We start from the raw sequence: 24752 nt of genomic DNA, 5'->3' as shown, positions 1-24752 counted from the left end.
TGGGTGTGTATTCAAAAGCGATGATGGATCGAGTAAAAGAGAAAAAGAGAAGATCATAATTAAAGCTCGTACACACCAGCCATTTCATTGTCCGTTTCAATTCCTCCATCGTAACATTATTTACTTATTTATATATTTGTTTGTTTATTAATTAATGAATTAATTCGTTCATCTTTTCTTCTCTTTTATTGACCAAGGGTAGTCTCTTCCGTATAAAATGCTTTGTTAGAGAGCCCAGCACAATTAAAAAAAAGGGTTAAAATATTTAAGAGGAGAATTAGAAGATATTACAACACATATAAAAAAAACATTTTACAATCAATTGTAAAAATAGCGTGTGGTAAATCCGTTATAATCAATGATTACATAGGAATACGGTATAACATAATACGATCAGGGAAGGATAACAGCTACAAATCTATTTTAACTATCATTTAAAGCTACTAAACAACGTCAATAAATTTGCTTGGTTGACATGAAGATGTAGGATGTCATGAAAAGCAAACGGATTCGTCAGACATGGTGAACAAATAACGACAGTAGTACTGTAGATGTTTCAGCCTTCTTGATTCGGTTAAGACAAATTCTGTAAACCATAAGCATTATTTTCCTTAGTCATTTAATATACAGAATTTTCCAGAAAACTGATGTGACGGAATGTGCTTATTATCTTTTATAGTATGAACCTAGCAGATACCTTTATATCTATCAGAGTAACAAAATAGCATATACTTTTATTTCTAATAAAATATGATTTTAGCATATATTATTATTTCTAGCAAAGTATGAACATACAGTATTTTGATGATAAAATGGTTATAATAGTGACATATACTGTTCATTAATTTTATGCATAATTATGCATGCAATCTGTTGTCTTGTTCAAAACTTCTTTACTTTTGAAGTACATAAATCATTGCTTTGGTACTGGATGCATAATTCATTTCAATAAATTCCAACTTCAATATGATCGATTTACCTTTACTTCATCAATAATATTTGACAGTAATAGTGGTATGTAGAAAAGACCATCAGGAGAAACTTTCATTGGGCTGTATGTGGAGTTGCACGTAACCTTGAGAATGAGTGGAATATAAAATAAGTGCTACATTTATCATTTTTTCAGATTTTCTTACAAATTAAATGTGACTGTATTTCAAATGATCCTAGTTTTATTTTGGCAAAAATGCATTTTGTAGCGTCAAGATCAGAAGAGTTTCAATAATAATGGAGTTTCGAGTTGTGCGTAGAACGTGTTATTTCAATTTTAGCAGAACGATTGAAAGACACCGAGAACCGCATTCGGATCGTATTACCAAATTCAAGTCATTTATAAAGCATAATTATACCTTGCAAACAGCTAAAGAAAATGTCGCTCTTGCAATATCCAGATAGACCAACTACACACATTGTAAAACCTCTTCATTAGTGAATGAAAAGACTGACACTTACTCCAGTTAATATACAAAGAAAGCTTGAAAGCGTGTTAAAAGTGTCAACTGCTGACGATGGGAACTCAAAGACACCTAGCACCGCGAAATGATCAGATAGATCCCGAGTTTGGAGACGTTGGAGACATCGACTAGATGCTGCGTAAATTGGAATGGACTCATTAGCAGATATGCAGATTTCTATGGGTTGGTCGAGTCGAGGGCGTACCACATCCACAGATGAATGTAAAGGCTGCAGATGATTGTTGCTGTACAGTACATAATCGAGCCAACCTGTATAATTAGCATCAACAGTCGGTCCAAGGAGATCATTTATTGGTCCATCAAACGTGTAGACATACTCTCCAATATTCGGCGGTTGGGTGGCATTTAACGTGGCGACGACATCAGTTCCATGAGACGTTCCATTTTCAGCATTTAAATCTCCTGCATATATGACTGGTTCTGTAGAAGATATGTTCTGTTTCTCCATCAGTTCACGTATTTCTCCTGCTTGCTGAACACGAACTCTGTCAGTTATCTCAGATGGTGACTCAGAAGCTTGCATGTGCGTACCAAAGATATGATAGGTCATCTCGGAATCTCCGACTGTTTTAACGATCTCAGCGTATACTGCCCCTTTAGCAGACAGAGCATCCAATGTGGTATTATCAGCAACCGTAAAGACGTGACTGTCGTGCCTCACGATAGGCCATCGTGAAGCAATAAAGGTCCCACCATTTACTACGAGGGGAGATGAAAAGGGCTCTCCAACGTTTTCGGTGAAATAACCAAAGCCATGTTGGGTTAGAATGTCCCTGAAACTGAGAACGCTTGAATTGGTGTAAGGGTTGACGATAGAGAAACACCCTCCTTGGAACAATTCGTTGAAGACAATGACGTCAAGGTCGGGATGCAGCCTAAATAGTTCATGGGGAATCCGACATGTTCGCTCCCTTTGACCGCCTTGAAAAAATGGGTAAGGTAGTTCAAGAATGTTATATGCAAGAACTCGAAGGGTTGAAACTTCTGTAGGATTGGTCAAAGGAACTGCCGGTGGAGAGGCACAGAGGAGTTTGGTTTCGTTTAAGCACGGAGGAAAATCTCCACCATCATCATCATGACAGATGGACTTGAGACCAAAGTGTGGACAAGGTGGCGTTTCATCTTGACAGTCATAGCCTTGTTGCTCACCACCTGGGGTAAGACAAAGGGAAAGAAACTTCAGAATAATTCGCACTCGAGATAACACAAAATAAAACATCTTTGCAAAAGACATTTTCAATTATGTTACCGTATGTATACTCTTTCAAAAAATGATAATATTGTCCTTATAAATTGTCAGATTCATGTAGGCCTACTGTTCATAAAGTGATAAACAAATCAATAGGCCTACAAAGAGAGTTCTGGGGTCTACTAAGCTCTAATTTTTTATCATAATAAATCATGAAATTAAGAAAGTGCTAATTTCGAGAGTCCGCAAATCATCACGTGCGAGTACATTCCGATAAAGCTATTAGTCATATAACATGTGGTATAATTACCTGAAATCGTAATTATTTACTTCATTCAAATTTAAATTTGCTCACCTATGGACAATGAGTTGTTTCAGCATTAAAAGACAGAACTGATAATGGCGTGAATTTACAGAGGTAGTTTGGCCAAAATATCGCTTACCAAAAACCGTAGTTTATAAAAGTCCATGGTTTAATATGAAAACAAATATTTGAATTCGGGTAATTCCACCCATATTGTGGTTCCGTATACATTTAGGAATCCTGAGAATAGAACTGCATCCATCAAGTTCACAAACTTTGCTTTTCAGACCATTAGTGTTTTCACGACTTTCCAAACAATTCCGGAAAAAGACTGGAGGGGACACCTCACAAATCCCCAATTAATGGAAAATATATTAAATTAACAAATAATCCTTACATATGGCCGTAAAGAATATCTTCCCCAAATAATTTGATACCATATTAATATGTTATGTCTTTACATAGGCTTGTAGGTATTCAGCAGTGAAGTGAATTCGCGCCAAAGTAATGCCATGGTCACATTTGTTCTACGGCGGCCGTACGGCGAGTCGAAAACGGCCGTTTTAAACTTTTTTTTGTCCAACTACATATAGGTGGTTTGAATCAAAATTGATAAAACGGCTATTTTCGACTAGCCGTACGGCCGCCGTAGAACAAATGTGACCATGGTATAAGGCATGAATCCAACAAAATATAAATCCAGATGTCAATGATGTCATAATCCTACAAGGGTTGCGTTAAAATCCATTGTAAAACACCTTTCAATATTTAGAATTAGAACGATTTAATAAACCCTTTTTAGTATGAACTCTCAGGTTAATTTCATCGACAAGGGGTTTGCAAATATGTCTACCAACTCTTTGTTGAATTATGACATATTTGGCAACTTGATTCATTCATTACAGCATGCCTTACTTTGGCGCAAATTGAACTTTCCATCACAGTGAAAAAAAAATACCTCCTGGGTCCCGTCGCATAAAAGTTACTATTATGGTAACTTTGCCATCCAGTGGTATCTTTAAAGGAATCCTTGATTTTAATCGGCCGATGGGCAATGTTTCCATGGTTACCATTGGATAGCAAAGTTACTAGAAACTTTTATGCAACGACGCCCTGATTATCCAAGCAGAACATACCACGTAACTATGGCATCAAATTGCTTGGGAGACTGTATCCTTTCAGGGCATATGAATAGTGATGAGTTCATGAAATATATTGGGGATTTTTTAGGTTTCAAGTTTTTATTTACTCACACGGTATATCACTATAAGACGCCTCGTGTCCAATGTTATTCGAGTTACGTACATGCATAGGAATGGGAATCCATGATGTGTGCAAATATTAAACGTTAACGTCAAGGACCATTTATAAGTGCAAATAAAAGATTTCTTACGGTCACGAACACTGTTGAATCAATTGGATACATATCCCACGAGCCAGCAAATACCTAAAAACTCGAAAGTATTTTCCTTTTTCGATTAGGGTATACATGTTTGCCGGGGTTATATGGACCTTACCTGAGTTTACACAAAGCACACATTTTATTATAAGTTTTAAGTAGTAGTATGCCAGATCACAGCGATCTAAATCGAATATGCCCCCCCCCCCCCATGATCGAATTCCCTTTGATAATTCTTAAAAAGTGGAAAAGATATACTTACCTAACCATACAATTGGAGTAGTGTCGTTCACTATACAAAGATCTGGAGAAAAAAGTATGTAGACAAGATATCGATGTACTTAGTAAACTCCCTCACTTAACAATTTTGATATACTTCATCAGACATTCTAGTAATTTAATCAGGGAAGCTGCCTCATTCAGTCGAAAACCTACACGAAATCTTAACTATCTTGATATGTTGATATAGCTTTTAGTGTCAATAAAGGAAATGTAGAAACAAAAACAAAACATTGCATTCGAAACTACAAATGCCTCCACTCCATTAATGAAAGAAGATACTGAACTTTATAAGGATACCCTGTCAGAGGAACACATAATGCAATAATTCTATCGATTATCTGTAACATGCGCGTATTCTGGGGGCCTCGGGGCCCGGGTAGGCGAAAGGGGGGCGCCAAAAAGAGGGGGGAAAAGAGAGGAAAAGAAAAGGGGAGAAAAAAGGAGGGAAAGAAGAGAAAGAGAAAAAAGGGGAAAGAAAGAAAGAAGGAAATAAGAAGAAGAAGGGGGCGCCGAATGGATGTTCGAACTAGTGGGCCGTGCGCCTAATTGATGTCCGACATAATGGCACCGAATTGATATTCAACCTGGGGGAGCGCCGAATTGATGTTCTACCTATAGGGGTGCCGAATTGAAGTTCGACATAGGGGCGCCCATTGATGTTCTACCTAGGGCATGACTTAGGGTATGCCGAATTTATGTTTAACCTGGGGGGCGCCGAATTGATGTTCGACATAGGGGCGCCCATTGATGTTCTACCTAGGGCATGACCTAGGGATGCCGAATTAATGTTCGACATAATATAGAGGAGCGCCGAATTGATGTTCGCCATAGGGGCGCCGTATTGAAGTTCGACATAGGGGCGCCAATTTGGTGTTTGTCCTGGGGCGCCAAAGTCATGTTCTCGGGAGTTTGGTGCTCGCATCAAATGCATAGTTAGATGCCTATCTTGTTCATAATTACCAAAGTGCTTAGAAATTTTAGGTCAGAATATTCAATATCAAAAACTTTCATCTCGCTCTTCGCACTCGCATCAATCGTTTAGTAAGGTGACGATCCTGCTCATGGTTAGATAAGAGCTCTGCCTTTTTCCAGCCTTTCGTCTTTTCTTTGTTTTTTACTGCACTATGTTTAAGTCTCTAGGCGTATCCCCCCCAAAAGCCTTTGCTTTTAGAGTATACGCCTTCTCTATAAACATTAACATTTTTCTATTCTTCATGACGAACTGATTTTTTAAGGTTTACGAAAAATGTCGAAATTTTTGAAATAGAAGAAATAAATATTCATTGGAATTGAACTGAAAAAAATGCTCAGAATATTCAGCTTGGGTGAGAAATATCACAAAATTTCAACTCGCGCTTCACGCTTGCATAAAATGTTGTTAGATACTCATCTTGTTCATGATTGACAAAAATGCTTACTCGAATGTCAAAATTTTAGGTCAGAATATCAAACTTGTTTAGCTTTGCGCGCGAAGCTCGCACATCATTGTTTAGATAGATGCTGTTCATAGCCACACAAAGTGCTTGGAACGTGCAGGTTTGGGTCGGAATATTAAAATATTCGAGTTCGAGCTTCGCACTCGCATCTATTAGGTATATGCCCATCTTAATCGTGATTACAGAAAGTGCTTAGGATGTCCAAATTCTTAAGGCAGAATATCAAAAAATTTCAGCGAGCGTGAACATCAATTGCTTCGTTAGATGACCATCCTTTTCATGATTACCAAAAGTGTTAGAATGACGAAATTTTAGGTCAGAATATTACAATTTTTTCCAGCCCGTGCTTCGCCTTTCTATTAATGATCATCAAGAGTGCTTATGATGTTCAATTTTTAGGTCAGAACATACAAAATTTTCAGCTCGCGCTATGTGCTTGCATCAATTGCTCGGATAGATACATTATTTTCATGGTTACAAAAAGTGCTTAAAATATTCAGTTTTGGGTCCAAAATTCAAAAATTTTCAGCTCTCGCTTTACGCTTGCATAATACGTAGTGATAGACACCCATCCTGTTCATGATTACCAATAGTGCTTAGAATGTCAACATTTCAGGTCAGAATCAACATTTTTCAGCTCGTGTTCGCATCAACTGTTTGGATATATTTGGATATATGTATACCCATCATGTTCACGGTTACAAAAAAGTGTTTAGAATATCTGATCGGGAAACATACATTAGATGAAATTATTCCCCCCCCCTCCCATAGCTCCCGCTTACATAATATCAATAGGGCGTATTCCGATGAGAAGTCAAACTAAATTGAAACCCTAATGTGCTTAAAATTCTATGCTTTCATGGGGCCGTTTTACTGATCGTAAGTTAAGAGCGGCTTTAAGAACGACTTGATGGTCCTTTCTTGTGGTAAATGATATTGACCATATGTCCATTGGTGATTATGTAGAGCGTAAGAAAGGTTCACAAGTCGTTCTTAAAGTTTTTAACTTAGGAACAGCTTTATGAAACACCCACCTGGTCGCATTTATTTTTTTTCAAAGAGTGGTATGACAACATATTCAAGGAATTTTTTTCACCAACACATAAAAAAGGGGCATTCGATTGCCCCTTTTTTCACGTGATTATGAAATAAGATAATTCAACCTGCATTTAAGGCACCTATGTTTGCCTGCTGGAGTAGGGGGGGGGGGGCATTTTCACAGGGGCGCCAAAATTAGGTCGCCCCCCTCCCCCCACCGGGTGCAAAATCCTGGTGGGTGTTTCATAAAGCTGTTCGTAAGATAAGAACGACTTTAAGAACGACTGGTGATCCTTTCTTTTGGTAAATGGTGTACACCATAGGCGATGGTCTAGCGCGTAAGAAAGGATCACCAGTCGTTCTTAAAGTCACCCTTAACTTACGAACAGCTTTATGAAACGGCCCCCTGGGGTGGTATTCTGTAACTCTGTCATAACTTTTGTCATAAATTTTGTCATTTCTCTCCGAGATGTGACACCGCTATGATTGTCACAAATCGGTATTCTGAACATTGTCTTTTCCCTGTCATATCTCTCAAAGTTCCCACCCAACTTTTCGGAAGCATACCAATCAAAATCATCGTTAGTTCCCAGTGGGAGCCCAACGAACGTAGAGGGCAGCAACACACAAGCGTGTTGCTCTAAGGAAGGTCAACTCGATACGCGCATGCAACTGAGCTGCGCGCATATTTTATTGTTCATGACAACGAAATCAAATGCCGATCCAATACAACAACAAATTAGTAGTGATCAAGAAACGAATATGAAAGAAAATGACTACAACGATATAAAAAATAACATTAAAAAATATGTTGAGGGATATACATAAATATGAAAACATACTTTGATATTTAAAACTTTACAAATGCAAGTTTCAGGAAACTAAAATAATTACCAAATCGGTGATTGTTGTTATCAGCGATTTCACCAGACGGCTGAATTAGGTGATTTGCGCCGAGACGATTTTGTGACCACTCGCAAAGCATTTCGGGATTGAATATGTCCCCCTTATTTTCTCTGGGCTCTTCGCTGAACCCATCATCATTCTATGCTTAAGCTACATTATGCTCCGTCGTCTGCTTAGATTTCAACCCCCTAGTCTAGCACTGGTACTTGTTCTGCTAGGCGTCGATCAGCATTTATCTGCAGTCCATATAAAATATAGGCCGTGACTCATTTATTTATTTATTAGAGCAGGCAGCAATGCCAATGGGTATTTAAAAAAAAATTCACGTATCTATCAGTAGTATGTTATCATTTCTTTTCACCATTTTCCCCAAAACTTATAAATTTAGAAATACATTCCAATCAGTAATAAGTGAAGTCTACATCTAACCTAGATCTTGATCATGTTGATCGATAGACCAAAACAAAGCTTCAGTCTCTGTATTTTGGTTGCTCTGCTGAACTGCGCTGGCTCACTCACCGATGGAGATTATAGTAAAATGTCAGAAATTGTTGAATAAATCCCCAGAAACGACGGTTATTCCTGTCTAGTTGATCGATAGACCCAAGTCTAAAGATCTAGAAAACTTTATTTGTCTAACTAGACTGTAGACAAATGCTTTGACCAGTCTCGATCTGTTTGTTGAAGATGTTGTTCCACACTGGATATCTAAGTAGATCTAGAATATATATAGATCTAGCACGTCTTGTTGGTATGAGTTGGTATGAGTCTATGCAACAATAAAAAAATACTAAAATAATAATCAACTCAAAACAGACGAATTCCACATTGTCTTTATAGTATAGGACGCCTAAATCTAGACCATTTGAGGGTTGGTCCATGCAAGCTAAGTTTGGTTCAATTAAGGCCAGCCTGCATGGGCTAGCCGCTAGGAGGTTATGATTTTTTAGTCCGTTAAATGCCTACATACAGGGTAAAGTCTAGATCTAGAACTAGAAGATTATATGGTTGACAAGTTACCGTTAGGCCTTAGCGTTAGGCATGAAATCTTTAAAAATTCAGTCAGAAAATGCATAAAAATAAAATCACAACGAGCTCAGTCACTTTGCTCTTTCACTTTCGAAATTTCTCAAAAAAAAAACCGCGTTCTGCCAGCCAAGCCCAGGCCATGCAGGCCCAGGAAAATTTACCAATTGCAATATGGCAAACAAATTATGTAAAAGTCTTTAAACATTGATTGCACAGAATCAATGGTTAAATTAAGATATGGATGCTGTCTATCAAGTCTACTTTCTACCCAAAATCAGAAATTAAGATGGTCTAATCTATATAGCCCCCATTTCTAGTCTAGGACTAGGCCTATAGATGATTAGATCTATAACTAAGGTTTCTAACGCAAAACGAATGTCGATGATGGCACTCTGCAAACGATGTAACATTGCAATCAATTTCCCTCAATTGGCTGATTTTCTTAGAAATTATTGAAGAAAACCAGGGAAAATGTGATTAGGTGGCCGTTTATTCAAACTTTAATTTGGCTTTGGAAGTTTGGTTGCTCAATGATTATCGACCTTCGACGCGACGCAGCGCCTGCATGGCTGTGCAGCTCAGCTGCAGCGCAGCGCGCAGCCAATGCAATGCATCCGATGCATGGGTTTTTTTTTCGCCGTCCATAGTCTCGGACTCGAAGTTGAAATTAGACCCGGATTTCGGGGATGCAGCTTCTTGTATTAAGATTTATAGACTTAAAAGTCAAATGCAATTTAAAATTTGAAATCTGACCTTGAACAATCATCGTTGATAAACATCAGCCCTGAAGCAATTGCACTTCAAATCAGACCAGGCAAATTAGATGTCATTGTCTATGTTGCTAGAAGATCTATGACGAGTCGACTGAAGCCCCAGCGCATCATCAACGTCACTAGTTAGCTACGCGACCGGCCCAGACTCGGCGCACCCAGGCCAGAAAAATGACCTCGATTATTACGGTGGTTGTCTATGCATTTATTAGTGGTGCAGCGAAATTCAGCAGAGGAAAATAAGAGATAAGAGGGATCCTCGTCATAGACTTAATATTCCAAAATGAGAAAAAATGTCAAAATCATGATTATTTAAGCTAAATAATTTCTTTAAAATTAAAATTAATATTTTTAATATTTCTACCCAGAATAACCGATCTAATAATTGTTCATTAAAAAATATTTGAAATTAACAAATGAAAAAAAATCAACTCGACAAATTTCGGAAAAGTCCCCCTTATTTTTTAGAGTGGTCACAAAATTCGAGCGGAGTTGACCTTCCTTAGAGCAACACGCTTGTGTGTTGCTGCCCTCTACGTTCGTTGTGGGAGCCCTTCTAGCCAATAGGAAGGCCCCGTGGCAGGTAGGGCGTATCCCCAAAACAGTTGCTGGCATCGCGCAACTACGCGTATATTGATGCGCTTAATTACAAAGAGAGACAGGGAGCTGTGAAGGATTTTAGAGGAGAAGTAAAAAAGTAAGGAAAACAGAGAAAAAGGGGGAATAAATATGTAGGGCCTAACTTATTGTAGCATGAAAAAATAATTTTGAAAATTGTCATGGATGATGAGTGAAACTAATACCACAATCTAATCTAAATAATATAATTATTTGCTTCACATTCAGTCGCCAGGGTATCGGGATATTTGGTACTAAAAGATATGACAAAATTTATGACTGCTACCCCCCTGTCATAACTTTTGTCATATCTTTTGCTTGTATAAAATGACAATGACAATGACAATGACAATGACAATGATTTATTTACCCATGTCACCCTAATTCGGGTATTGGGGATATTATCATACAGAACATAACATATTCAAAATCATTTCAATTATATTTACAAAGTATTTACAAATATATACAATCACATGTTACAGAGTAATTGAATAAATACTACATGAAATTACTTTAGAGACGTAAAAGTAAAAGGAATGATGTGTCTCTAAATCAATTGGTGAGAGAAGGAGGAGAGACAAAATAGGAAAAGAAGGAAAAACAAAAGGGGAAGAGAGAGAGAAAAAAGAAAAGAACAAAAAGACAAATGATTGTAATAACAATAATTTTTAAAAGAAACAGTACTAACAATGATAATAAATAAATACGAATGAATGCGTGTTATAGAATTGAAAAAGTTGGAACTGCAATGCAAAGGCACCGATATGTGTATTTAACGTGGTTATATATATAATTATATTGGACTTTGGCATAAAAATTGATAAAAATTTATTTTAAGAAATTAGAGAGAATTAGAATTTAATTTATCCTTTACCTAATTATTGTTTATTTACATATATACATGAACGTGTTTTCAAATAGAAAATGTTAACATAAATATTTTATTTGTTTATTTATTAAACTTATCCATTATAATGCTACAAAATTTTGATAAATTTATTAATGTTGACATTTTGGAAGAATTGAAAAGCTTAAACATTTTCAATGCATTTGGACGGCTTGTATAGGAACCATCAATATATTTCTTTCTTGCTGTAAGAAATGCAGGGCACTCGAACAAATAATGAAATTCATCACCCAGCTTTGATGTATTACATATAGTGCATATTCTCTGTGATCGCTCAATATTTGCAAATCTACCAGATGTTATTGGCAGACGGTGGTTTCCACACCGGAATCTTGTTAAAGTAATTCTGTATTTGAAAGGCAATTTTAGAAGAGATAATTCACAACTGCAATTTTCTTCAATAAAAGGATTACGCGCATTTAAAGCCGCGTATTTTTGCTGCGCGCTAAAGATCAGGGGTGGTATTCTGAGATCCATTTTATCTCGGATAAAATAAAATATTTTATCTCCGTTAAAATCAGTGAAATAAAATACCCTTAAAATCTCTCCGAATTGGTATTCTGAGAACCATTTTATCTTCTTTTTATCTCTGTAAGACACACCTATTTTTTAATCAATATCCAATTAAAAACGCGCTTTTATAGCTCTCGCATATCACTCAACCAAATAAAATTCATTCCGCCAGGAGGTGTGGCAAAGGGGCCAGATTGCGTCAATTTATTGACTTCAAATACGCTTGCACTATACGCTTGCGCGTCTTTACGGAGATTTCTTTTTAACAAAAAAGACAATGCTCTTATCTTTTTTCGAAGTCTATATCGCATCTTTTCAAACATCATTTCAAAGACAATATTAGTAAAGAAAAGTCTTATGAAATACTCTCTGATTGTACAGGAACAACGTTAAGGTGTTATTCTCAATAAGTATATAACTTTTCTTCATTTTCATGTCACCATTTGGGGTTAATTCACCTAGAAATACCGGTGAAATCAACGTCGCAGAGATAAAATAGCCTCTACCCTCTTTTAAATTTATTTTATTTTTTCTTCAAAGTAACATGGGCGCAAGCAAATCATCTGCGTTGCAATGGCCAGATACGCGATGGGTATGTGTACGCAGGCATTGTTCTGTTGCGTATCATTCGTAGATACGCAAGATAAAATTCATACGCAAGATAAAATCTACAATTTTATCTGAGAGATAAAATCTCATCTCAGAATACCAATTTCATTTTAAGAGATAAAATAAAATATTTTAAAGATAAAATGACCTCAGAATACCACCCCAGAGAAGAGACAAAATTTATGACAATTTTTGTGACAAAAGTTATGACATCCACCAGAATACCGATTTTGTCATATCTCTGAGATAAGATAAAATATGGAGAAAAGACAATGTTCAGAATACCGCCCTGGATATGCGCATGTATAAGACTAACCTGGGTGACCACTGACCGCTCCCACGAGAATCAGGACAAGATAGTAGTGATTGATGAACTTCACTGCCACGTTCATGATCAAAGGTTGTTTTACCCTGATGAAGACGTAGTCCCTTTAACCCTCTACTTGACAAGACACAGGTTGCTGATGAGTGACGAGAGCTACCAACAAGGTTGAAGAGAAACCTTTTTCCACAACTTTCTATCCTCTTTTAAATAACGCTCGAAGTCGAAAGATTATTCATGTGTAAAGAAATCAAGCATTGGCGTATATCCGTGACGTCATATATAGGGGGAATGAAACAATAGATATTCCCACTGAACAATAGGTTCACCGCTCGGACAGTTACACCAGAGAAATCAAGAACTCACATGGTTTTAAATACGAATCCCCCATCGTCTACAAAATGTGCTTTAAATCGAAGGATCATTCGTGTAAGAAGATTTTAATCTTTGAAGGCTTTCATGGTGGAGAGAATAATGGAGGGTTTTTTTACGGTAAACACCATGTATTTATGTAGTCCTGCAAAAAACTGTTATTCTTTCTTGATTATTAGCTCTGAAAAGAACTGTTAACGACGTTTCGACCAGCGTGTTCCGAGGAGTGTTTCATCAACATTTTTGTCCGACAAGTTGTCAGATCTGACATCTTTCTCTGACTCTGATTGGCTGTGAGGCACTGTTACTATGGTAACTGTCGGATAAAATGGGACTTGTCGGATAAAACGTCCGACAAGTCCTTTCATGAAACGCTCCCAGCGTGTTCCGGTCGTCATCAGGAATGACGATCCACTTGAAAACTTGGGTTCATAACAAACAGTCCTGTTTAGGACTACATACATACATACATACATACACGCATACATACACACGTACATACATATATACATACATACATGGTGTTTACCATAAAAACCCCTCCATTGTGAAGATTTTATCAACGAACTGACCATGCATTGGCCCTTGCAACCAAAAATGGATAGGCCTACTCGAAGGCAAACTATTTACGGTTCATTCAGCCATGGCGTTAGTATTGATGTGGTGTAGCACTCCTATTGTCACAAAGAATTGGTAAATAGCCTGACTGAGCAAAAGGAATTCAAACAAGAATTTGTTTTGTTCTAATTTTATTCCCGTTTTCCTTGTAGCTTTATATTTACATTTCCGAATTGCAAATTTCACAAATATTGAGAAATCACTACTTTGGTATCATAATAAACTTGTGGTCTCTTTTTTTTTATTTCAAATCAGTTTAATTGTCATATAAAAACTGAATTCGTGCTTATCGCAGAATCACGGTAAACACGAAAATCCCAATGAAAAATAAAAATAATGAAAAAAAAAACATCGCGGTAACATTCCTGCTATTTTTTTATTATCCTACTGATGTAGAAAGATAACAGGCAGTGGCGGCAACAAGGGGAGGTGACACGGGGGCATTTCATCATGCATGATTACAATATTCGATATTTGAATGACTCGTAGGCAGGCATTTTCATTATCCATACAGGCTTAGGAATTAGGCCGGGAATTATAGGAATTAGGCTTAGGCCTGGATCGAACCCCTGACTTTCAATAGCCAGGCGCCTTAGACCACACGACCACGACCACTACGTCTTCATCGGGATAAAACAACTATTGATCATGAACGTGGCAGTGAAATTCATCGATCTCTAATATCTTGTCCTGATTCTCGTGGGAACGGTCAGCGGTCACCCATGTTAGTCTTATACATGCGCTTCTCCAGGATTTTGCACCGGGGGGGCCTAATTTTAGCGCCCCTGTCGGCGCCCCTGTGATTTTTTCGGAAAATGCCCCCCCCCCCACCAGGCAGACATAATGTTGCGCGTTATATAAGGTATCGATATCACAAGCGAAACAAAGCATTGTTTGTTATTGCGTCTTTTGGGCATGTATACACAACATTACCGTGCTTGTTTGAGAATAGGCCTAACCTAATTCTAAAGTGAAGAGAGTAGATCAAGTCGTGATGAGGTAAATAGGTATGGATCCCCAAATTTTTAGATTGTTAAGTTGTAACACAATCTTAGTTAATACGAAATTTATAAGGAATCTCGAACTTAAATACAGGGCAGGGGCCGCGGAACGAATTTGAAGGGGGGGGATGATGCACTGACCCCCATTTTTTTTTTTGGGGGGGGTGAACATGCATATCACAATTTGATCATAATTTTCACTCTTTGTGTGTATATGATTACTGAAAAAATAATGTCATCACTAACAGAGTACATTTTCTTGATACAAAAAGTCTTGAGAAGCAAAAAAAAAAAAGTCATGGTATAACGTTAGGGAGCCGCTCCTTAATGGATCTCCGTGCTTGTATTCTTCATCTGGTGTCCATTTCATAAAGAATTACAGTATTTAAAATCGCTATTATTGTAGCTTCCGTGGTAACCTTTAAAATAATTGGTTGATGAGCCCTAGTTACCACGGTAGTTGTCATGACAAAGTTACCATACTTGTAACTCTTTTTGAAACGGGCCCCAGTTTATTATGTCCAATACGAGGTTTTCTGTCCCCTCATTCTCTAGCATTATTTTCTTACTCTGTTCTTCCGTGTATTCAATTTCCCACTCAAGTTCTTTTGTGCCACCTTTCTCCTGTAACCTGTAAACTATTCCCTCTTCTTTTCCCACTTTTTATCTGTCTCCCGCTTTCCATAAATCTCGTCCTATTTCTCTTTCACCCCTCTCTTCCTACTTTCCACCATTCTGATGTAGTTTAATAGTTTAATTGATTTAGTTTAATAATGTAGTGTAGTTTAATAGTGTTATACCCTGTAATGGTATGTCATGTCATGTACATTTAATGTTAGCATAATACTGTAGCATGTGAAATAATTGTAATTCAATCATTCTTGTATTAATGTACATCGAGTAGAGATCTTGATATTAAACGCTCTATAAATTATTGTTATCATTACAATCACCCACGTCCCTTTCTCAATAATCTCTTCGTATTTGCCCCTCCGTTTCTTATTCATCTATTTTCAATCCTCTTCTCACTCTTTCCCTCTATCTCTCTCCATCCCATTCCATGACATTTCACACGTCAGAAATTTGGGGGTTGTGATAGTAATTTTGTTTTTAAAGAAAAGGAAAAGAATCTTTTCCATCTTCGTCACTTTAGATTTAGATTTATTTATTTCCGTTCAACAATTTTTTCAAAATACCATCAAAGTAACAATACATATTCAATATAATAGATGATACAGACAATTCAATGACATTTCGTAACAAATGTTGAATATGGATTAAACAAAGCTACAATTTGTTGCCGTAATGTTTTCAATGAAAAGAAACAATAAATGAACGGAGGGACTTGCCAAGAAAAGCAAAAGCTTGTAGAGAAGGCAAGCCCCTAAACTTAGTTTCAATACTAACTATGAACAAACTATACAAAAATCGAGACGGACGCAGAAGACAAGTAATCCACAAATATCAAAATAAAACGAATAAGCTCAAAATAAAACGAGTCTAAATTAGACTCTCCAATCTTGAATTGTTGAAGTTCTTGAATGAAAAAATGTTGGCCCCGTCTTACAAAGAGTTACAGTTGATCCAATCAATCGTAACTCCATGGAAATCCATCAGTGTCATACTTTTTCTACAAGAAATTTGCAAAATGTCCTTTGTACACACAGAATAGTCAAGAAATCAATGACTTTATAGATATACATTCATATCTAGATTTTCTTTGACAAAGATGCATTTCATAATGTTGACTTTGCTGGCTTTCCATAGTTGCGATTGATCGGATCAATTGCAACTCTTTGTAAGACGGCCCCTGGTACACAAGCTCTGCAGATTAAAAAAAAAATAGAGAAAGAAAATCAAAGAAGTTGAATTTAAATTTTCATGGTTTCATAAGTGTTCTAAGAAAATTGAGACCATAAAATCATACATAGGCCTATATATATTTCTGCAACACATAACAAAAGAAATCTTACTTCTGAATGGAACACAATTAACTCACTCATATAACTGTTGTAGGTTGCATTTTTCTTTGGCGTCCAGTCACTTTTTTATTCCTTCACGGTTAATGTAAAAACGGCATCATCTTATAGGACAAAATAGAACATCATTACAAAATAAATAAAACAAAAAATCAGAAATCTACAAATATCAAACAACGCTATGAGAATGAATAAAATTAATTTTTATAAAATGATATAAAAACATGAAAAACAAAAAAACAAACATTGTTTTGTTTACAAACAAATAGGAAATAAAAAGATAGCTGATAACACGAACGTCGTTTGAATAGACCAAGGACATTATCAATTCGCCCAAGATACATTATTACATAACTTTTGGAATTGGTTCTATTTAATACTCTAGAGCCTGTATATATAAGAAGTGTATATTCAGTATATATCATACCTCTTGGTGGTTCAGGTTCTTTTTATTTAACGTAAACATGGTAAACATTCGTGTATGCATAGATCTGTAATGGATTAGTTTAACTTTTATACCTGGATGAGAATTTGCAAACTATGATCACGCCATGTTGATCGTCATCATTTATCATCGGTACTGTTTTTCTTGTTTTTAAACCCATTGCAACCTGTTTGTGAAAGAAAAGAGAGAAGAATAATGAGAAGAAGTGATCCGTACGCGCAGGGAGAAAGCCTTTAAATTGTGATACAATACATGTTCAGCCCCATCCACCCAGAAAAAAATCGTTCCGCGGCCTCTTCTGGCCATTTAAGTTTGAGAATCTTTATTTTGGTTATATATATACATTATCTTACAACATGAAAAGGGGATCAGACCTCTTCATCTACTGTCATTTCATCTTAAGATGAACAATTTTTTATAGGCCTTATCTCAAACAAATAGATTATGTTATTATAGCCTAAAACGAGCATCAACAACAATTATTTAAGGGGCTTAATTTAGCTTTCTGCAACGGGACCCTGGTCTAGTAAATATATTTTAAGGTCTTTGCTCATAGCCCTTTAACCCTAATTAGACTGGGGGCTGATTCCGCCCAAACAAAAAAATACATAAAATGTAGAATACAATAAAATAAATAAGAAAATGTGATGTTGATTTTTTTTAGTACATCAGATAGGTATAAACAGGCAGTGAACAAAAAATAGCATTTTAGAGGCCTTATTCATAATTAGAGCAAACCTTTGATTTTATGCATAAAGTAGAAAAATTGATTAGCAATGAGATTTTTTGCAGAATTTGATGTTATTATTTTGAAGATTATGCCATGGGTAGCATGGGTGCAAATTCTTGTTGCGATCGACGGCCGAGATCATAAGGGGGGGGGGGCAGAATAAAAAAAATCAATAATGATAATAATAATAATTGGATTTATATAGCGCTTTTTCGAGAGGATACAAAGCGCTGTTGATGGAATAAGACAAGTTAAGGTTTATGGTTATATAAGTGTGTTTTGAGATGTTTTTTGAAGAGGTCAAGAGAAGAGAGGTTTCGAAGAGATAGAGGGATTTGTTCGAAAGATGGGGGGCCAGAGAATGAAATGAGTTGAAACTGGCCTGTTTTCTGGATTTTGGAATGACTTTCTGCTTTTAAAAGTTCTGCCAGTAAAACGAACTTTCTTTTTCACAATTGATTTTGATGGATACCATGATCACGGGGTTGTCATGGTCTAGTGGTTAAGTCTCTCGTCCTTCAATCTGAGGGACGTGGGTTCGATTCCAAGCCATGGCGTGTTTTGTTTCAGCAAAAAAAAATTACCCACAGTGTTATTCCTCAAAAAGTTATGGGCACCGGAATCGGTAGAATGGCTTATAGCCGGGGTATAAGGAACGCCTTGAGCATCTAACAAGGTGGATCCATGCGCTCTACAAATCCTATAGTATTTTTGTATTATTTTTCATGGTTTATTGTTATTTATAAGTTATCGATTATCAATATATTGTTTTTAAACATGCATTTATTTTCTTCTCTCAAATTAAACATACAATAAAAATATAAAGCTCATAAACACTATCCATTAACTTTATCGATCGATCCTTGATTATTATTAATCAATTCTCATTATTTATTTATATTTTTTAGACTACGTGAATTAATGGCTATCATACTAACACTTTATGCTGAATAAGATAAACTATAATATGAAGTCACCTCTCGTAGTACTTTGATCTGTTTGATTTCTGGAGGGTTTACACTCGTCAATCAATTAAGATAATAATCCAATTAAGCTGCAGGTAAAATTGATATTTAGGTTATGAAATTAGGCGATGGTAACGGTGAGCGAGTAAATCATTCATTCGTTTGGAATCCGGGAAGTATAGGTGCAGTTTACTTCTTAAAATAGTTTTCAAGATGGGACTAGATGAACGATTTCAACTTATGGCCACATTGAATATTTTATTCCTTGTAGCTTTGACAGCTGCTACAGGTCAGTATGATACAATACATCAATGCAGTCAATTCTTGTCACGTGGAATGATTTTAATGGCAGTGTTTTTTTTTCATTCAATAGCAGGGGCATCGCTTACACTCACAACCAGAAAATCTCGAAAAGGGTGTTTTTTTTAATAAGAGAATATACGCGCTTAGCGCGCTCAAAATTCGCAAAAAATTAGGAAGAAAGTTTTCTTTTTAAGAATATACGCGCTTAGCGCGCTCAAAATTCGCAAATAATTAGGAAGAAAGTTTTCTTTTTAAGAAAATACGCTTAGCGCGCTCAAAATTCACAAAAAATTAGGAAGAAAGTTTTCTTTTTAAGAAAAGACGGGAAATGGCATGTTTAATGAGAATGTTCCCTCTTGTTAAGGATATCCATTTTCTCGTTTCTGTGATCTAAATTTCCTTGATAGTTGAAATGCACTTGTTTGAACTGTTTTTATAATGTGTGTGTGTGAAAAATTAGCCGGCTATTAGCTCACTTACGCGCAATTTACACGGCCTTTTATAACATAAACGTAAGTCTTGATCTCATTAATTTTAATCTTCATCTCCCTTTGTGACTTTCTATCTTTCTCGCTCTCTCTTTAGGTTTTACAGATACAATAAAAAGTAACCCTACATAGTAACATAAAAAAATCAAGGAATTGTCAATGAAGGAAAAAGATTCGAGGATTGTTTCACGTAATTTAATCTTTTCTTCCACTGGCGATCAAAACAAAATAAAGGAAGTAAATCAATGTTATTTATCGATGGGACATTTGTATCTGTGTGGCTTTACTATAAACATTCTTCTTTTTATGGCCCAAATGATTTCATGTACTTTTCCCTCGGAAAATACAGATAAGTTCAAACGCATAAATAAAACATAAACTCATATCAAGTCTTAAGCTGATTCCATGGAATGATTCGTGTAATTAGTATTCAAAGGAGAATTGTGCATTATCAAACATCTCATTGCAGGTCAGACTCAAAATTGTGATGTTGATGAGAGACAGCCAACGGTATGGTTGGGTAAGTTATTCCATAAGATTTGAATGTCATGATGAATATTAACACAAATATATATAATTCATGCATCTTTATAATTACATGTAGATTAAGAATATGACCTAGGAGTGCTTCACACAGATGTTATGTTCCCAGTGGTATAATTAGAACAATATCGCAATTATCAGATCATGTGACGGGATGCGGAACACCTCGTATCCATGAATAAGAATGTGCGTTTAACATGTGTGCATTGGTGCCAAAGCATGTGACTTAAAGTCATACTTAATATTTGTAAAACACCCCCATATGACCAAGGATCAAGCAGAGTCATATATTAAATCGATTACCTGAACAATGGTTAATACTGATTGGCATATGAAATATGATAATAATAATTAATAACATTTGTATAGCGCTTATCACAAAACATGTCTCTAAACGCTTAGGTTGCTAGTTTTATGTCTTAATAGTAGGGATTCTTCACATAGATTCAAGTCTAAATACTGCACGTAAGCACTCTACTATATTCCTAAGCTCAGCTATTTTTATTCATTTTTGGGAGGGATGTGTAATCCTCTTTTTGTAAAGTGTTCTTGGCACCGTTTTTTAAATTTATTTATGATCTTGTCATGACCTTTATACCTTGATGATGCTCTTGAGATACTGCTTTGCATTGGACATTGGTTTCCACGTCTTGACGTTGAATGTTTGGACAATAACCATATATTAATGTACCATTGGCAGGGACAAAAGTGATCCACCCTCCCCAAATAATAATCATGATAATGAAATGACGAAATCAAAATTTACAATTTCAATGCAAATTTTCCCCAAAATACGCTCAGGTGTGTGCCAACTTCTTTCCATTCAGCGTTTAAAAAACACCATCATACCATCGTTTTTGTGATAAATTGTGTCGCTTCGGTAACACAGCCTGAATATCAATTTTGGTATCCCCCCCCCCCCCTCCTCCGACCGGATAATTCATTTTTCTTGCACGACCTTGTACTGTGCATGATCATGAGCTATTTTTAGATAAACCGACTGCATGTAACTGTAGTTTATGTCATTAAGACATTTTTGCGATACTAAACATCTAAACAAATAAAAATTGCCTTTTTAGAACAAAAACTAGAATATACGTATACACTTTCAAGCTCCGTAATTATGTCAGAACGCTCTATGATAACACAAATTATCAATGACAATTAATTGAGCAATATATTGTTTCATGGAATCTTATTTTTCACAACGAAATGACAGTACAAGCTTCAAGTATGATATTTTCTGAAATGAAATTAACAAGTTTTAGTTCATTTTGTTTCCCACTCTCTCTTTAAAAATAGGTGATGAAGATGATGCAAACTTCTGTGATGCCAGTGCCGAGCATTGTGACCACTTCGGTCTTGATTTTGTTTGTGAGGATCCGAGTGGAGGATCACTTAGACCTTGTATCGTTGGGACCAAAGTGAAGTGTGCATCACCACCTGCTGTGCCCCTGACTGATCCCACTCCTGCCACCACTATTAGAGTTCTTGTATACAACGTCTTTGAGCTACGTTATCTCTATTGGCAAAGTGGCCAACGAGAAAGAACATGCCGTATTCCACATAAGTTTTTCAGTATGCATCCAGATATTGATGTCATCGTTTTCAACGAAGTCTTCATGGGAGGTTGCTTTGCCCCCTTCAACGATACCATTGAAACAAGTACCCTTACCATGCGTGACATCATGGACCAATATGGGTTTATCTATTACACAGATACCGTTGGCATTGGTGAACCCTTCCCTAAAGTTGAGAATGGTGGAGCGTTCGTTGCTTCTAGGTGGCCCATTGTCAAGACTGATTCCCGGGTTTTCGACGTATCCGAACCATATTCGTGGATGGCTAAAGGAGTTGTGTACACCATGATCAATAAAACTGTTGCTGGACAGAGTGTTATGTACCATATCTTTGGGACTCATATGCAAGCTTTCCGAACCCCGAATGCAGACGATGTTCGTGTTGCTCAAGCTACAATCATCCATGAATTCATGCTGGAGCAAGGCATCGGTGATGATGAACCCGTTATTTATGGAGGTGACCTGAATGCCAGACTGAACACAACCAATGGTGATGACGTCGTTGACGCTCTTGACGCCACACTTCCCACAATCATCGGTGAACTCAATGTCACATACGATCACGAGAACAATGATGTTTTTGACGAAAATAACGATACGAACTGGTGGTTGGACTATGTCTTGTATAGTCGATCCCACATTCAACCTGAAGCTGCTACAATACAGGTCGTTAGGCCTCGAATGTCTACTCCTTTAGAGATTTGCTCGACGGCAATATCCCCGATTCCAAGCTACCCTAATTCTCAATTTTGCATTGAACGAAAGAATATTACAGACCTATCTGATCACTATGCTGTATTGGGTACTTTTCATTATAACATGGAATCCCCTCCATCAACTGCTACGGAATATCCGCATACGACTGATTCGAGTGTTGTTTGTTGCATTCCTAACATCTTGGTAGTACTTGCCATTGTGATGGGACTTGTTTTGAAATAGTTATTCAATTGAATCTTTATTAAATATGTTCAGAATTTACATCGTAATTATACTAATTTTGTTCAACTATTCAAGATGGTTTGATTATTCGACGAATCAAATCAAGGTATTGATGTTCAGACTTCTTAAAGTATAAAAGTTTCCAATCAATCATGTAGACCTTATCTGAGTATTGCTTGCTTATTTTATTTAGATACTTTGCTCCCATCCCAATAATGATCAATTCTCCATCTTTCTCAGTTTCGCGTTGTTCTGTGACCATCGGAGGATGCCATTGAGGGTGGCATACGACTATCGTACGATTTTCTTATGGATTTACGATCACCGTACGATTTTCTATTTTTCTTAGCGTGGAGATATACTTATTTTTTCAAAGAGCATAATACGATCAGCGCATTGTACAATAAATGTACAGTCATTGTATAAGTGTAATACGGTTTGATCACTGCGGCCATGGGCATTTTACGATATCTGTACGAGTTACGTATGGCGTCTATGTTACTATGTCTTAGCCTTCTACGATGTCTAATGACTGTGCAAAAATCGTAGAATAATTCGTAGCATAACAAATTAGGCACTATGCTGTTTAAAAGGACAAAATACTTGTGTGAATTTGAAATACAGCATTAAGGAAACATATGTGACTGAAAAAAACTCATCAAGATTGTTGTACATCTTATGGAAAGCATTGCCATTTTACAATAATTAATCGAGGTTAGATATTCGTTGATTTGCCGATCTTATTTTGTATGTTTCCCCCTTGCCCGTTCGTTCATCATTTACACAACTATATGTTTTAATATAATACATTGTATATTTTAAAATAAAGTTTCAACAAATTTCAATGTTTGGACTTATTTTGCCTTACCGGAATGAGTTATCGCGAGTTTGTTTTTACATTATAGTGTGGAATATCATTCACGATATGCGTTAGTTGATATCTTATGAACACCTGTTTGTACAAGAATAGGTTTGACAAATAAATCGCGATTCAATGATAAACTAGCACATCAATGATGTGGAGCTCATCCGGCATCTCGCAACACAATTTAACACAATTTTAATTTCAGCCCAGTTGACACTGCAGTGAATTATATTGGTGACATAAATTGAGGATATAGAATTGAAATTGATGAAGAAATGACATAGAAGCATTTTTTGTGATCTATGAATAAATTTCATATGAATTAAGTATTAATTATTATCTAGTCAAAGTTTCTTAACTCTGTGTAGAATCTTGGTGAACCTAATGTAGCTCTCAGATGGAACAAAAATAACCAAAATCAATCAACAAATAAGTAAGTAATTTCGGTGAGTTTTGAAAATATATGAATAAATAGCAGATTCAATGAGTTTCAAAATTCTATGTTTAAATTTTGTATCACCACCTCGATGCTATCATATAAAGAAAATAAAATTTAAATTGATCAACAAATGAAGAAGAATAAACATTTTTTGTGATTTCTGAATAAATCTTGAATAAATTAGAATAAATAATTTTCCAGACGAAATTTCAAAATTTTGTGTACAAGTTTGGTGAACCTCATGCAGCTCTACCAGATGGAAGAAAAAAAAAATCAAAATCTGTCAACAAATACAGAAGAAGAGGAATTTTCTGTGATTTATGAATACATTTCGCATAAATTAGCATAAATAATTTTCTACTGAAAATTTTCAAAATTCTGTGAATAAGTTTGGTGGGCCTCATGAAGTTCTACCAAATGGAAGAAAAAATATCAAAATCTGTCGAAAAATAAAAAGGAAGAGGCATTTTCTGTGTTTTCTGAATAAATTTTGCATAAATTAGAATAAATAATTTTCCAGACGAAATTTCAAAATTTTGTGTACAAGTTTGGTGAACCTCATGCAGCTCTACCAGATGGAAGAAAAAAAATCAAAATCTGTCAACAAATACAGAAGAAGAGGAATTTTCTGTGATTTATGAATACATTTCGCATAAATTAGCATAAAAATTGTTCTAGTCAAAAT

At 36.1% G+C, this 24752-nt stretch overlaps 2 protein-coding genes across 2 annotated transcripts; one reads left to right on the top strand and one right to left on the bottom strand.

The window, feature by feature from the left end:
• On the bottom strand, positions 1-13805 carry LOC121419237 (sphingomyelinase C-like). Its single transcript, XM_041613609.1, has 4 exons — positions 13702-13805; positions 12795-13254; positions 4630-4671; positions 1-2627 (listed from the first exon to the last, which is right to left on the bottom strand). Exons 2-4 carry the CDS (start codon positions 12868-12870, stop codon positions 1426-1428), a joined length of 1320 nt encoding a protein of 439 aa, XP_041469543.1. The 5' UTR covers positions 12871-13254; positions 13702-13805; the 3' UTR covers positions 1-1425.
• A 5053-nt stretch (positions 13806-18858) lies between these two features.
• On the top strand, positions 18859-23402 carry LOC121419236 (sphingomyelinase C 2-like). The gene is made up of 3 exons (XM_041613608.1): positions 18859-19199; positions 20171-20221; positions 21547-23402. Exons 1-3 carry the CDS (start codon positions 19124-19126, stop codon positions 22761-22763), a joined length of 1344 nt encoding a protein of 447 aa, XP_041469542.1. The 5' UTR covers positions 18859-19123; the 3' UTR covers positions 22764-23402.
• Positions 23403-24752: the final 1350 nt, after the last annotated feature.

This window comes from Lytechinus variegatus, chromosome 7 (genome assembly GCF_018143015.1).
Source record: "Lytechinus variegatus isolate NC3 chromosome 7, Lvar_3.0, whole genome shotgun sequence".
NCBI lineage: Eukaryota > Metazoa > Echinodermata > Echinoidea > Temnopleuroida > Toxopneustidae > Lytechinus > Lytechinus variegatus.
Note: the sequence above shows the minus strand (reverse complement) of the source record. Positions and strands in the feature narration are given on the sequence as shown.

Bases quoted from the DNA above. Each gene is read 5' to 3' on its own strand.
- LOC121419237 (XM_041613609.1), bottom strand. From the start codon at position 12,870: ATGAACGTGGCAGTGAAGTTCATCAATCACTACTATCTTGTCCTGATT. The intron at 4,672-12,794 runs GTTAGTCTTATA...TTTTTTCTCCAG, and splicing joins AGCGGTCAGTGGTCACCCAG to ATCTTTGTATAGTGAACGAC. The intron at 2,628-4,629 runs GTAAGTATATCT...GTCTTACCCCAG, and splicing joins TACTCCAATTGTATGGTTAG to GTGGTGAGCAACAAGGCTAT.
- LOC121419236 (XM_041613608.1), top strand. From the start codon at position 19,124: ATGGGACTAGATGAACGATTTCAACTTATGGCCACATTGAATATTTTA. The intron at 19,200-20,170 runs GTCAGTATGATA...ATCTCATTGCAG, and splicing joins AGCTTTGACAGCTGCTACAG to GTCAGACTCAAAATTGTGAT. The intron at 20,222-21,546 runs GTAAGTTATTCC...CTTTAAAAATAG, and splicing joins ACAGCCAACGGTATGGTTGG to GTGATGAAGATGATGCAAAC.